The 16,228-nt window shown below is 43.5% G+C and overlaps 1 protein-coding gene across 2 annotated transcripts; it reads left to right on the top strand.

The window, feature by feature from the left end:
• The first annotated feature begins 1,384 nt into the window (after positions 1-1,384).
• On the top strand, positions 1,385-15,895 carry LOC127055827 (torsin-1A-interacting protein 2-like). Of its 2 annotated transcripts, XR_007775628.1 has the most exons (6): positions 1,385-1,557; positions 2,930-3,104; positions 6,071-6,643; positions 7,918-8,007; positions 9,978-10,812; positions 13,908-15,895. XR_007775628.1 is itself a non-coding variant. In XM_050963275.1 (5 exons), exons 2-5 carry the CDS (start codon positions 3,071-3,073, stop codon positions 10,760-10,762), a joined length of 1,482 nt encoding a protein of 493 aa, XP_050819232.1. In that variant the 5' UTR covers positions 1,385-1,557; positions 2,930-3,070; the 3' UTR covers positions 10,763-15,895. The 2 variants fall into 2 exon arrangements, 1 of the variants encoding a protein (XP_050819232.1); XM_050963275.1 differs by having other exon boundaries at positions 9,978-15,895.
• Positions 15,896-16,228: the final 333 nt, after the last annotated feature.

Raw genomic sequence — 16,228 nt, 5'->3', positions numbered from 1 at the left:
ACATTTGAACAGTCCCATCTTTAACACTGAAGTGAGCCTTTTTGCGCCTGCTCCAGTCTGGAGCCTGGTATTCTACAAGGCTGGCTTAATGAAGTGACCCTAGGCAAGGAAGGCCACCGGGAAAAGGGCTGGACACTTTATTTTCTAAATGGGGATGTTTTGGGTTCCAGAAGATAAAACAATAAATCTTGGCTTCCCTGATTTTTCTTTCCCACTTTCTATATTACATTGCCAGTGCTGTAGATACTGACTGATCAGTGATTTTCCAGCTGCATCACTCTGCGCACCACTCCCTTCCTAATCCCCCACTGGCCAGTTCTAGTTTCGTTTTTCAGCTCACAGGAACTGACTCCATAGACACATGGCCCAGAGTGTGATGTCTTAGTATCTGCTTTTTTTTTTTTTTACTTACATAAATTGCCTCTTTTCTCCCTTGCCTTATGCCTCTTTATAATTTCTCCCTCTGTTGTAATTCTGTTAATTGGTCTTCCATCCTAATAATAGATCTGTATTAAGAAAGTCACCAGGGCTGACAGAGACAGTTGCTGGGTTCAGTTAATATCCTCACTGCTGATCTTGTTCTGCTTCTTAATATGGAGCAGCTGATGAAGAATCAAAAACATCAATCCACTCTCTTCAGCCTTCCTCAATGTCCACATTTCACTGCTGTACAACAAAGTTGGTGTAACCAGGGTTCTATAGATCTGCAGCTTCATAGCAAGCTTAATGTCATGATGTCCCCACAGAGATCACTGAAAGGCTTGAACTATGGCAGTACCTCCTGCTATACAAGCATCTACATCTTTTGAGCATCCTTCAGCACTGCTGAAGCACAGATGCTTCTTAAGTATTTAACAGTTGATACCTGCTCAGTGTCCCATAGAGACAGGTTAATACTGAGCTGGCTAAAATCTGGAGGATTATCTGGAGGCTGCTTGGTGGCAATTCAGTGGTGCGATAAGGTCATGAATGATAGGCATAGACTGAACATCCAGCCAGACCAACTTAAGGACTGAGCTAGAGATTCATCTGATCTCAAGATCCACTTGAGCTGCAAGGAGGCTAGGTCCCTTTGGAATTTGCCATGCTGCTGTTGCTGCTGCAATAAATTTAATTCTATTATTTAACATCTAAAGTGGTTTGAGATAGTCTGTTTGAAGAATGCTCTGTACAATTGTAGAATTCTGTAAATAAGTCCAAACAGATGAGTTATTTCCTGAAAATACACGTTTCTAATCAGAACAAAGCCACTGACTGATCTACAACTAGAGACTATTCATTCAAAGAAACGTGGCTGTAGTCAAAGAGTGGGGGCAGAACTACATATCCCAGCATTCCACACTATGGCACCTTTAATGGGTGCAAAGTTCACTGTCACGTTGACAGTGGAAGGATTAAGAGTTTATGGGTGTGTGTATTTGAGAGGATCTGTTTTCCCTCTAACATCGAAACTGAAGGGCCCTTGGGACATTTGTGTTAGGGACCAGTTTGGATCCGCCTGTAACAACGCCTCTGCTAAGAAATCCCCGCTAAGAGCAGCTGCTGCAATCCACACAAGTAAGTGTTCAACTCTTGGAGTTACTGTACTTTTAATTTCTCGCTTCCTGCTCTTTCTAAATAACACAAAGGAAGAATCAAAAGCTGGTGGGTTGGAGTGGGCGGCAGAGTGCAGAAATTCCTGGGGGGTGAGCTGTAAATCTGACCACTTGCCTCCATAGGGACCAGTTTTGTTTGTTTAACTCCAGATATGGTATTGCCTTCAGTTAGAGGGCATGACAATAGAGACGGTAGGCCATCTGGTGTGGGGAAGTCTCTTATTAGACTCTGTATTAGGGACAGAGGGCACAGACTACTGGTCCTGTGCATATAGATCCTGTACTAAGCAGAAATCTTGTATGCAAGCCAATTGCCATCAGGGAAAGTTTCTCTTTTCAATTGCCCATGTACTTACTCATTCCTCTTAGCAAAGTCTGAAAACAGGATACATTGCTCACTAGTGTTGACTATACATGATTGGCATCACAAAATGCATCATCTTGAAACTGAAATGACAGAAAACATTATTACGTGAAGAAACTGAATCCCACATCGCTCTTCTGTGTTATTTGTGTCCTTCCCTCACTTAGGGCCTTTGCGACTGTTCAAAAGCCAGGCTCACATTCTTACACCTTAGCAGGTTGAGAGGCATTCCTCCTCTTTCCTTTTCCTTTCGAGCTTGGCTGTTCCAAGCCTCGTGAGATGTAGGGAGAACAGCCCTGGACTTGTTGGTGCGGTGCCTTTCCTGGGGTTTGTATCCAGCATTCACGCTGGCTGCAGCAGCATTAGATCTGGCTCACAACTGCCTATGCCCTGGCCTCCAATGTCAGTTTATTTCAATGGTAAATATATCTTCACCTAAAAAAAAATGAAAAAAAAATCCACCCTCCCTCCCAACCCCTAGCATTTATATTCTGTGTGTGGCAGTTTGATTCAAACTTATTTTAAATGAGTGGATTAAATTGCTGGTGCGACTGCCCTGGAGATTGAAGTCCTCTGACCACAGAGACAGCACCGACAGGTACAGTGTGATTTCCCAAATCACCGTCCCACCAATGGGATTCAGATATAAGGGCTTAGGCCTGGTCTATATGGGCTCTGTATACGTGGGCAAAAGTGTTGTTTTTTTTTTCCAGTCAAATTATCTTAACATAATTGAAGATCACCCATATAGACCCAGGTGAGCACCTTTACAGTCATATTTGCTGCTTGTTAACAGCACTAGGCCTGAAGTGTTCAGATGTCACTGATTATCTGAGGTGCATCTTGGTATATTCCATCACAAAGGTAACAAGCTCACACAGCTCCAAACAGCTTTATTAATGGCTTTGGTGGTGGTGGGGAAGGTCTAAAGTTTCCCAGTATGAGTCATTGCTTTATTCTTTGTATTTAGTTGTCTCAGGGGATGGTCTCCATGAGCTGGTTGAGACTAATCAAGCTATTCGGACCAGAAAGAAGATAGCAGGTATCTGTATGATTAATCAGGAAGTGTAACAATCAAGTCAAAAAACCAAAACACCAAACAATCAAGAGAATGGCAGAAAACGGAGACCAGGATCCTCACTGGAGTAAGTCTGGTGTGAATGTGAGGCCCCTGGAATAGATGTTTTACAAATAGATTAATATTTAATAATAATTTTCAATATTTGTGTACTGTTGTATTTGTCATTATTACTAGTTATATAATAAGAGAAATAGGAGTTGGTCCTTTAAGAATAGGGTGGGGACACAGTGGGTGAATGCTTGCAGAGATGGGCTGGATTCCGGTGTGTGCGCGCGTGCTGGGGCATCTGTGTTTAAACAAAGTTCTCGTTGAAAAGCTGAGTCTTAAGGGAGTTCCATGCATGTCTCCAGTGCTATAGTCCCTAGCTACTGCATTTTCAGACACACTGGAAGAGAAAATCTCCTCAATGAAACTAAAACCTGGAAAGGAAAAAACCTGTTTCATTTCTGTATTTCCTGTTCAATAAAAGGAAGCCCCTGACAGTCACTCTCATACTTAAAGCAAAGCTAGCGGTTTGAATTTCAGAGTCCTGTGAGAACAAGCCATCCCTGTGTTGACAAGGCCATAGATACCTATCCTAGGTCCAGGGTTCTATCCATGACAGTGACCAGTGCTTCAGACCAAGAGAGCCTTTTCCACCCTGCACCTCAACACAGTACAGTTACCTAATTGTTCTCTGCTGTAGAGGATAGAGGGGAATTTCTTTCATAGAATCTCAGGGTTGGAAGGGACCTCAGGAGGTCATCTAGTCCAGCTCCCTGCTTGAAGCAGGACCAATCCCCAGACAGATGTTTTACCCCAAATCCCTATGTGGTCACCTCAAGGACTGACCTCACAACCCTGGTCTAGCATGCCAATGCTCAAACCAGTGAGCTATCCCTCCTTCTGACCTCTGAAATAATTAAGCTTCAAGCAGGGGTGGGCAGAGGTCCCACAGGCCAACATTTGGGGCAATTAACAAAGTAGCTTTTATTGCAGATGAACTGACTAATGGAAGCAGAGCTGAATTTAAAGTTCCCAGTTTCCCTAAGAACATGAATATGGTTATGTTTGAGAAGTGAGTGCTGGGGATGTTGCTGCTGCACCCCCTGGCTTGAAGTGATTTTCATTATATACAGGGTTTACAGTTTGGTTCAATGGCTCTCAGTACCCCCACTATAAAATTGTTCCAGAACCCCTGTGGGGGACATGTTTTCCATACAAAGAAGAATTGGATCACTTCTGAGATCCAAATTCCATAGAACCCAGAGATCAGGAAATTATAGCTGGTCACATCATAGACCAACTGTTCAACACATGGCCTCCAGCTTGCTGGCCCCAGATTTTGCATATGTAAACCAGAATGATCCTCACAGCAATTACCTGTGCACAACTTGGGTATTCAGAAGCCTAACTGGACAATTTATTTTTGTTTCTATGTATACTGCGTACTTCTGTTTTCTAGTACAGAGGTTCTCAAATTGGGTGTGAAAAGCTTTAGGGGGGAAAAATGTGCACATTTTACCCACAGCAATGAATAACTAGCAAAGCTGATTCCTCCAAACATATCAGGTCCTCAGGTCCCCAATGTGCATTTTGACAGATTTCTGGTAAGAATGAATAGCATTATACAGAGTCATTGCCATTTGTATGTTAATCTGTTTGCTATGACACTGGGTGCACCTTTAATTGTAAGCATCAACCACAATTTCAGTGTTGCTTTTACTCATTACAATTGTCTGTTGGCTCTGTTTGAATCAGTGCCTTACTGTTTTTCATATTTAGTGAGAGTTGCAAATTGATTGTTTTTTATCGGTATATGTAGTGGTGTGGTGCAGGGCATAAACTACTACAGACACAATGAAGGGGGCGTGATCAAATAAGTTTGAGAACCACTGTGCTAGTGTAAAATAGATAAATTACAGTCCCCCTTACCCCTAGAGAACTCTTGAACACATAAATTCATTTTACCTAATCCACACCTGTGCTAAAAGAATTCAGTGGGTAATTCATAGTAAAGATTGTATTCAACAAATATATATTTGTTTCACTGTTCTTGAATTGTCTGAGAGCATCTTACAATTTTGTCAGATTTATTTTGTATTCAAAATTATTTGCTGAATAATTTCCATATGATAATAGTTCTTGAGCTGTAGATTTTTTGTGAGCAGGTTGTTCCAAATATTCAGTATTTGAAATCTGAACCATGTAGGTTGGTTTTGCTAGATCCTATAGCTCTCTTATATCTGTTGTTTGTTCCCTGATTGGAAGTCTAAGATTAAAGTTCCTGGCACAGATACTCATATTTATGAGTTCAAAACTTCCTCTGTGCAAATATTCTCTAATATTTGCTTTACATTTCTGTTTCTGCAAACAAACCTAAATTCTTTGGTAGAACAATCACAGAAAGTCAATGAAAAAAGATCAGAAATATAGCAGAAGCAAGTTACATTTTTTATGTACAGTAGTTGCAAAGAAATGTTTTGAATTCACTCAGATCAATCTGCTACCATGTCAACACCACTAGCAGAAACTCCCCAAACTACAAAACATAATCTACATCCTCTTCTCCTTGACATATCAACTAGGGAAACCCCAGATACATAGTTAGGCCTTATGACATATTCTGCAATTTGATGGACTATACTATATTTACAGAGTCAAAGGACTTGCACCTAAGACTCTCGGTGACCATTTATATGTCCCAGCTGGTCTTGACAGCTGGGTGCATATTACAGAAAGAGGGGTAAATTTCTAAAATAGCCAGGATCCAATCTTTGCAGGACCATTAGCGTGAACAAATGATTGTATTTGCAGAGTGGCAGGCACAAATTTAGAGGCCAGGTTGAGACCTCTATGAAGATGGTCCAGTGTAGTTCATTGGTGGTGAGGAGTCATGGGAATCTCATCTCCATTCTTGTTGTGTGTCAGTTTTGGAGCATATAGGACTAGGAGTTTTGGTGGGAGTTTATAGAAAACTAGTCAGCAACTCAGTATTCTTGACCATTATATTAAAGAAAATAAACAGTATTTGACTTTTTGATCCCACAGCCTACCCGGCCCAAGAATTGGTGAGAAGAGAGGAGGAGAGGACTCCCCAGGTCCAAGAAGGTGAAACTGTATTGAGGACCCACCAAGAGAAGATGATTGAAGATTCTGGTTCTGTCCAACTGAAAACCTCCCCAGAAATAGAAACACTAGGTCCCCAAGAGACAAACAGTGTGTCTGGAAGCCCCTCTGCAGTAAATGAAGAGGATTCCTCAGAGGGAAGACCAGTGAGTTCTGATGGAATTTCTCTGAGAACAAACACTGAGGAGTCCCCAGGCCTTCTGAACCTTAACACAATGAGTTTACCAGACTATTCCCTGGACAAAGACATGGTATCTTCCTTAGGTGAAAGGAAAACACATTCAGGGCCAGTTGCTCTGGAAGAGAAAATCATAGGGGAACCCCCAACAGAAAAGGAGAACAGTGTACCCACCCCCAGAGGAGAGCCACAAGATACCATAATCCAAGAAACCACACTTCCATCTGCAGACTTCCTGGAACCAATGAAAGAGAGTATCTCAAACAAGGAGGGGGAGAGACCCCAAGACACAGCAAGGAAGAGACACTTGACAGAAGGTGAGTCAACAGTAGTTTGCATGACAAAGTGCTGCCATGTTTAATGTCTCTGCAGACCCCTTACCTTCAACTTAATGTGTGGTTAATCTCTGAAAAGGGGCTTTGTAAGAATGGCATTGAGGGTTTTGTCTCTCAGTCAAGGATTTCAGATCACCTATGCTGGGTTTACAAGTAGGAAGATGTTTTCCCAGATTGCCAGCACTGCAAACTCATTCTGGCCTCAGAGTCAACATGGTTGCTTCTACAGCTAGTCAGCAAATGAGTTTCTGTTCTGTGGAAAATTTAGACTTTTAATCGTAAAACGAAAGCTTTTTTGGTTTTTGCAGGTTTGTTTTTTCCAACAAAAAGTTGAAAGTCTTCACAACAACCAGGGGCTTTGTTCATGAATAGTTTTGTTTCATTGAAACCCCTAAGTTGCTCATGCTTTGGCTTCAGCCCCAGGTGGCAGGGCTCGGAGCGGCAAGGCTTCGGCTTTCTGCCCTCTGCTTTAGTGAGTCTAATGCCGGCCCTGCTTGGTGGACCCCCTGAGACCTGCTCAGGGCCACCCAGGATGCCTCAGGCCCCTGGCTGAGAACTGCTGCTCTAGCTCACTCTCTCTGGGTTGCGCTGGTTCCGAAGTAATGAGCAGCAAGAATGTGCTTTTGTCACTAAACTCAGGAAGTCTGACTGAGCACAGACCGAGAGCAGAGCTATTCTGAGAAGGTTCCGTTTGTACACAGACACTTTTCAGAGCAGAACCGCACTTTAAGCATTTAATCACAATCGAGGGCAGCTTCTGTTTGTAGGACATTTCACCCAGCTTTGCAGCTATTGCAGAGACCTTAGCTGCATAAGAAACAACCCTCATCAGCCTCTCTGCCCCATCCCCACTGATTCTTGCTGGTGGAGCATCTTATAAAGATCCTTGCCCTACCCAAAATTTGGAGGCTGAGCTGACCCAGGGGCAAGCTGCAATTTCTAAAGAGCTGAGCAGGGATGAAGCTATCTCCAGCTCAGCACAGATCCCAGCTGGCTCATTCTCACTGAGTGGCTCTCTCCAGCTCGGGAAGAAGGGAAATTGTGAGGCTTTAAAGAGCTGCATGTTTCTTTCCATTCTTTGCAGGGTGATGACAGCCTCCCAAAGCAGAGGTGTCTGCAGCTGAAAGCAGTCTCACAGATTTGTCTTGTGTTCTATGGATGCAGACTTTATTTTTAGTAGTGTGATTAGACTGATTTTTGCCTTTACTAGTGAGTGGCAAACTTCATCTCCCTTTTTTTAAATATCTGACCCACAGCGGGGAAGTCAGAGGCTGAAGCCCATCCACAAGAGACAGAGACCAGGCAGGAAGCAACGCCAGAGAAGGAGAAGTCCTTTTTAGGCAATGGTGAGAACGGGAAGGTTTCTTTGTGCGTTTCATTGTTCACAGTTCCCTTGGAAACAGTCAGCAACCAGGATCAGATAACGAAACACATTCAGCCCTTTCACTCAAGCCTCTCAGGCCAGATTTGTACTACAAACTGACATCGGTATAGCTACATCACTCAGTGATGTGAAAAATCCACACCCTTGAGCGATGTGGTTATACCAGCCTAACCCCCTGTGTTGACGGGAGGCTCTTGCGGAGGTGGATTAACCCTTTTGCCCAGGATTTGCAAAAACTGCTGCAAATTTAGTTTACTGGGGATTTTAGAGAAGTGGGTTTGAAATGGAAAGTAGCTCTCATCCATAACGAAGGTGCATCTGGCTCAGTCCCATAATACATGGGCTTTCCCTAAAGTTCCCAGGGCATGGAAAGGTGTGCAGGGACACGCCTGCTCGCTGTGCAGGAAGGTATGCTTCCTTCCCCATAGCCCAACCCCACAGCACCATGCCTTGGCAACAATGACAGGGCCCTCCAAGTAACTTGTCCCCTCCTCCCTGCACGGACATCGTAAGGTGGCCACTGTCTCTTTAAAATAAATATCAACAAGGTACTTGTACTCGGCAATAGTGGCAAAGATTTTAAGAAAAGTTGACTAAAGTTAAGCTGCTAAATCTTTATTTAAGATTTGAGCTAAAAGGCTGAGGCTGGTCCAGTGGCTAGGTGGCTAGTCTGGGACTTAGGAGACCAGGATTCAATCCTCTGTTTGGCATGTATGGGGTCTTGGGCAATTCTCTAAGGCCCAGAGTTTTAAAGGTATTTAGGTGTTGCTGCACTCAGCTTTGTGCCGCCTAACTGAGTGAGGAGGCTAAATCTCGTTTGCAAAAGGGATTTAGGCACTTGTGGGGGGGGCCAAAATCCCATTGAAAGCCAATGGCTTTTAGGATTCCAAATACCCCAATCCCTTTGAAAATGAGATTTAGGCTTCCAAGTCAGTTAGGCATTGCAATGCTGAGCACAGCAATGTCTAAATAAATATAGTTAACAATCTGGCCCTTAGCCCCAGATCTGGTAAGATATTTAGGCACCTCACTCCCATTTGAACTAACAAACATATTGGAGCATGAGCTTTTGTGGGTGAATACCCACTTCCACATACATCCGATGAAGTGGGTATTCACCCACGAAAGTTCATGCTCCAATATGTTTGTTAGTTTATAAGGTGCCAAAGAACTCTTTGCCACTTTAACAGATCCAGACTAACACGGCTACCCCTCTGATACTTCACTCCCATTTAAATCAATGAGAATGAGGGGCCTAAATACCCATACGGATCTGGGCCTTGCTATCTCTGTGCCTTGGTTTCCCATCCATAAAACAGGAGTAATACATCCCTACCTCGGAGGGCTGTTAAGGATAGGCCCACTGAAGGTGGTGAGGCACTCAGACACTACAGCACTAGGGACCATATAAGTACCTTAGATAGTAAGCAGACTGGATTTTGGAAGCCTGAGCACCCAGCAGCTCCACCACGCCACTGAGTGCCCTAAACTTGATGGCCTACAAAACTGCATTAGTAAAGAGCTGTGAAAAAGTGCTGTCGGATTGGGATTTTGTGCATTAAATTCTAGGGGGAAAGGCAATAAATCACACAAAGGACTGAAGTTTCCCAAGGGAAAGTGTAGGATCTCATGCCATGGTTCCAAAGCTGCGGGCCATAGCTCAGTCTGTGGGTTTGTAGAGCCCTCTGCTCAGTGGCAGAGCTAGTCCCCTAACCTCAAGGAAGAGGGTTCTTTTTCAGTGCTACATTAAACATTTTCAGGGCCATCACTAGGTTGATGTGGTGAGCCTATCATTTCTAGAAAGTAGATGCTGGGATCTGGGAGGTGGATGAAGACAATCATATCTCTATGCCAGCCTCCAGCATGCCACTGTACTCATGTCAGACTCTTTCACTCTCTCTCTTGTCCCTTCCCCTCAATCTTCTCTAACAGGTCTTGCCTTTCCTGCAGCTTCACTGGGATTCCTGGTAGTTGTGGTTTGTTTCAGCATATATTGCAATGGCTACTATACTTCACAGCCCCACTATGTGCCAGAAAATCCAGCCTTGGAGGCCTTCTTGTCTAGGTTTAACCAGCTGAAGGACAGCTTTCCAGGCCAGAGCTCTTACCTGTGGGTTAGAGGGCGAAAATTATTGCAGAGGCATCTCAACACTTCCAGTCATAGTGAGCCAGCTATTTTAATCTTTACTGCTGCCCGCGAAGGTGAAGAAACCTTGAAGTGCCTGAGCAACTGTATTGCAGATGCCTACTCCACCTCACTCCGTGCCAGTACGATCCAGGTTGACGGGGCTGGTAAAGCCACACTCAACAGCGACAAAGCTAAACTGGAGGTAGATTATGAGCTGAGCACCGGCTTTGAGGAGGGCAAGAGGGCCGCAGTGGTGCACCGGTTCGAGTCGCTACCTGCTGGCTCCACCTTGATCTTTTACAAGTACTGCGACCATGAGAGCGCAGCCTTCAAAGACGTGGCACTGCTCTTAACGGTCCTGCTGGAGGAAGAGAAGCTAGAGGCTAATATACACCTACAGCAAGTCGAGGAGAGAGTTCGTGATTTCCTCTGGGCCAAATTCACCAATGCCGACACTCCCAGCTCCTACAACCACATGGACACCGACAAGCTGAGTGGATTGTGGAGCCGCATCTCCCACTTGGTCCTGCCCATCCATCCAGTAAAAGCCATAGAGAACAATGGCTGTTCTTTCCAAACCAAACCATAGTGTTGAATGAAATCAGCTTCCAGGACAGCCAAAGCCTTTGTGTAGAGGAGGCAAGTTATTACTAAGCCAGGGATCTGGAGCCATTAATGAACAATGAGCTCACTTTATAATAGCATGACACTGTCACATCTATTTTTACCTCTTGGCAAGATTTTATAATTTTCAAAGTGAGACCCAATGGTGCAGGCGTAACTGGCTAAGCCAGGGGTAGGCAACCTATGGCACGCGTGCCAAAGGCAGCCCGTGAGCTGATTTTCAGTGGCATTCACACTGCCCAGGTCCTGGCCACCAGTCTGGGGGGCTCTGCATTTTAATTTAATTTTAAATGAAGCTTCTTAAACATTTTAAAAACCTTATTTACTTTATATACAACAGTAGTTTAGTTATATATTATAGATTTATAGAAAGAGACTTTTTAAAACTGTTAAAATGTATTACTGGCACGCGAAACCTTAAATTAGAGTGAGTAAATAAATGAAGACTTGGTACCCCACTTCTGAAAGGTTGCCGACCCCTGGCCGCTAAGCCATCTCAGCCAATCATGTTGAATAGACACTAGAATGATGCTTCCCATTTGTGGATTAATAGATGGGAAGAGCTAGTACTTTAAAGTGCTAACTGCACAGCTAGAAGATTATGGCCAATGGAGAGAATAGATAGGAAGGGGAGTGGTTATTGAAGGGATAACAACACCATGAAAAGCAGATTTATCCTGGAAAAGATTGTACCTTTTATAGATACATGTAACACAGGAGGTTACTATAACTGACAGAAACAACTAGGTTGAAATATTTATCTTCCCCCGCAGTCCCATTTGTTTACATTTGACAGCACTTTGCAAAAGTTGATTTCATTGTTTCCTTTGCAGTGTCAGTTTCTTTCTCCCTGACTGAAAGAAATGGGGGAGCAGAACACCCCAGTTAAAGATACTTAAGGGATATTTTAAAAAGAAAATTAGGATATACTGGCCACAGCCTCAGCTGTTGTAAATCAGCACAGCTCCCTTGATACTGATTTACACCAGCTGAGGCGCTGGTTCACTGTATATAGGGTGTTCAACCAGAAATGGCAATTTTAAAAGTAGTAGTCAATTAAAAAAAATGTCAGGTTGACAGTGGTTCTAAGGATTCCTCCTAGGGGATGAGGGGGTATCCTGAGGTATTCCTCAGGGAGATTTTGAAATCTGAAGTTGTTATTATTGAAGTAGCTACTTCATAGCTCCTTCAATCTAATATGAAACCCTTGTATATGGAAAGGTGCCACGTCTCCCAGCTGCTGTGCATCTCAAGAGTCTTAGATTTGTGTGACAATGCTGCATTTCAAGTGACACTATTTGGTAATGGTTAAAGGAGAGGCCATTCTGAAAGTGGGAGAAAGAGAAGAAGGAAAAGTGACAGGTAGAGAAGGGAGCAGGGGAGTAGTAGTGGGAGGGAAAATAGTGATAAAATATTGATCCATATTATCCAAGAAGGGAACCTGTCAGATCATATCTGCCCCCAAACTGTATCAGACAAAACCTAAAACCAAACTAGATTTTTATTAAAAATTCCAGTGGAAGGCCTTTCTGAACCACACATAACCCTCTGCAGTATTTGCAAACCAAGGGCCAGATCCAGATCATCTTGCTCATGTTAAATAGAATGAGATGTCCCATTGGTGCAGTTTGGCGATGGAGATGACTTTGCCAGCTTTCCACAAGCAGAGAGTTCCACAGGCTCTCTCAATCCTCTTAGTCCACTTTGCACTGGTTTACATGGTGCACAGTGGACTTATCACACTGGAGCATCTGGCCAGTGGTCAGAGCATCCGAACCAGGCCCACATCATTGTGTTAGTGCAAGAGAACCTGAAAATGAAACTAACTGGAAGGTGATTTCTTTGTCCAAACTGACAGAAATGCAAGAAGGTAATTAATTTGATGGTGTTAAAACCAGATTAGATTTTTAAAATTCAATTAGATTATTTAAACTAGGATGATATTAAAAATACAGGTGAAGGAAGGTTGTTGGCTTGGGTTTTTTTTTTAAATATTTAACTTGACATGGCCCCTGTCAAGGCTGAATCCCCACTGTGTCACTCTGAGTGCAGAAAGTTGGGGCCCACAAGGATTCTAAAAATTAATACTTTCCACTCTCCAGGCTTGTATTAAACTCCCAAGGTTACAGCTTTTCTCTGACATTGGCTTGGTAAATGTTGCCACTACCCAAATGCAAAAAAACTCCCTTGGATCCAGGAAGGCACACTTGGGAATTGCTCTCTGTGGGGTACCCTCAAGCCCTTTCACACACCCCTCTCCGGGGAAGAGCTGAGAAAGAAAACAAAGGAAATTAGCTGTTGCCACCAGCTAATCAAACAGCATATGCACAAACTTCTTAGGACACCAAAAATCCAATCCTGTTCTTAAAAAAGGTAAATTTTATTAAAAACAAAAAGAAAGAAAATACATCTGGAACTTTGGCTTTTTCTAGTTTTTAAAAGAGCAATTCCAAAAATCAAGCACCCAAAATAGCTTTCTTGGGGGTTCAGCTTAAAGGTTACAAGCAAACAAAAGCATCTGGGGTTAGCACAGAGGCATCCACAAGCCAATAAGAAATAAAATAACCCTAATCACATCTTTTTAGACATTCCCTAATTTTACTTACATATCTGAGGCTTCAGATAAGTAGGTTTGAGGTATGAATTGATAATCTATAATCAAACCTGGCTTAAAGCTGCTTACAGTATTGCTGCTCTGTGTCCCTGCAGCCCAGAGAACAACCAACAAAGGGAAAGTTTCTTTCCCAATTTTAAAAAGTTCTACCTTCCCATTGGCTCTTTTGGTCAGGTGCCCACTCCTTTCCTTTTACCTGTGGGCTTGTTAACCCTTTACAGGTAAAGCAAGCAGAGAACAAACACCAAGAGGGATTTTACAGCTAACTGGCTGGCTGGATGTCCATAAGGGAGCTACCCCCCTTGTCCCCGCCTTTCAGTTATCACACCTTATGGACAGCCAGCCAGCCAGCCAGCCAGCCATCACAACCCCTTTCAAAGAAATTAGCTTTCAGCAGCAAGGCTGTAATGGCCTCTTTGGGTCACTGGTGATGTCCCAGGCCACTCACACTCTGCTCCTTGCCAAAATAATTTCCCTCATTGTTTTTTCTGTACAGAGGGGACCTTCCACCTGCACACCTGCTCCCTCCCATACAGAAGGGGCAGTCGTAGCCACCGCTGTAGCAGTGTATCCCCAGATCCTGTGGAGGTTCAGTCTGGAGAACAAGATGGAAGCTGGATGGGGCCAGGAGGAATTTGGCAAGGGCTTTTCTCAGGGCGAGGTCCTCCCCCACCAGAGCCCTGGGAAGGGTGATCGGCCCATGGTTTGTAATGTTACTGATAACAGCAAAGGGACATCATAATCTTGTAATTCACAGTTGCCTCTAGGTCTCTCTATAAGTAGCTCTTATGATTAACTTTTAGTTCCCTAGACAATTGTTAATAGAGGTATTTATTTCAGCCCCTATAGGACATATCGCAATGGGATCTCTCTGCATAGGGAGAGCTCACCTTCTCGCCAGCCGGGGGGAGCAGCCACTCAGAGTAATAGGAGTGCTTCATATGGCTGGGGAACTGAGTGCACTGATGGCTGGTAACGAGCTAATACTTTATGCACTGTTTGAAAGCTTATGAATCCCCAGCTTGGTGCACACCAGTGCATGTTGCACATCATCTTCTGTACATAACATAGGAAGCGCTTGAGCCACTTGGGGGCATGTTACTTCCATAGGTACTGATGCATTCTGGGAAGTGTCTAGAGAAGAGCTACTAAGGTCATGCTGGAGGGGACTCAGGTTACTAGGCTAAAGCTCTAAAGGCTCCAATCCTGCAATGAGATCTCTGCAGGCAGACTCCCTGCACCTGTGTGGGTGCAGAGAGTCGGAATGCACAGATCACATTGCAAAATCAGGGCCCAGGTCTCTTCCGGTTGGAGAAGAAGAGGCTGTGGCAAGAAGTGGAGCTTACTTCCAAGTATAACTGCCCAAATGGAAGACATGTTGTGATCAGCACGATCTATATGAGGGCTGAAGGATCGAGCAATCAAGGTGAGCTGCCCACAATAGGCCTTACAAAGACATAGGCTTTAATTAAGCAACAACAGGAACATGCTTGGACGCTCTGAGATGGGTAACTTTGTAAAATATCCTCTAATGACTGTACACCAATGCTGCCTGTGCCGCACACCAGCGGTGCCTTGCTGAACCATTCCAAAGGAAGACTAAGCTGACTCACAGCATAGCTCACAGTATTCACTCATTTCACTACAGCCCCAGGGGTGCAGCCCATCTGCATTTCCAAATCTCAGGATTGAGACTGAATTTTTTGGGGGTGGGGTTGGGGTGGAGGTGGAGATTTTGCTTTGAAAATAGAGTCTGCTTTTATTCTTGCAAACAGAATGCGTTGGATGTGGTTTTTCAGCACGACTGGCCATTTCAAGACATGTCTTGGGACTGTTGTTCATTTTTCCTATGTAGTTGGCATTTTATATGTCATCCAATTCTTGTATTGAAAAGCATGTGCTTTTTTCTCCTCTGCAGAATGGAAATAGGTTTTACTACAGAAGGTGGGCTGGTGTTCTGAAGTGTTTCTTAGGACACAATCAACATTCTAACACTCGGCTATATCAGGTTTTAAGGAAAATAATGAATAACTGTGGCTGTAAAAAGTCTCTCTTCGCTGACATTCAGCAAACCAAGGGGTCCAGTCCAAAGAACATTTTTGTACAAAATTTGGGGTAGGGGTATTTGGCTGCTTTTCATTTTTAATCAAAGTGCTCAACATGGAAGCACTTTCTTGTTTTTCTGTGTGGCTTGGGATTTATTGTTTGCTTTGACTTAATAGTCAGCAAGAGATCAGTCTATGGTGCAAGTTCAATGATTTGAAAAAATATTAACATCTAAAAGTCAAGTGCCACACACAGATAATTTTATGTATTCCGTTTCTACTGCATTGTCTTCTGTGCAATGGAAAGGAATGATTCTCAGGCACATAAGGCACTGTGGGCAATATGGCCCATGAGCATTAACCAGTTGAGCTGTTGCAGCGTAGAGAAATTTTATGCTTTTTTAAAGAAAAACTTCCTTGTGCTTCTTAAAGTAGTTTTTTTTAAAAAATAAATAAATCATGAGGTTGTAAAAGAACCCAGTGAAGACTTAAATGTTAGACTGAAAACTTTGTCTTTTTATAAACTGTTCATACATTTCTAATGAATTTTAGTGCACATACGTGACAATCTGTTGTATAGGACAGAGCCATACTTAGAACAGGTCCAATGCTAACATAGCCCATCTAAAAGCTTGATCCAAAGCTTAGTGAAGGTAGAGTGTCCTTCTGTTCTGATTGACTCTGGATCAGCCTCTGACTGCCCAATCCTGCAACTGAGTGTGGGTAGACCATTGTGCTTATGTGGAGTTCCACTGAGTCACTGGGATTCCAT

Source organism: Gopherus flavomarginatus, chromosome 7, assembly GCF_025201925.1.
Source record: "Gopherus flavomarginatus isolate rGopFla2 chromosome 7, rGopFla2.mat.asm, whole genome shotgun sequence".
NCBI lineage: Eukaryota > Metazoa > Chordata > Testudines > Testudinidae > Gopherus > Gopherus flavomarginatus.
Note: the sequence above shows the minus strand (reverse complement) of the source record. Positions and strands in the feature narration are given on the sequence as shown.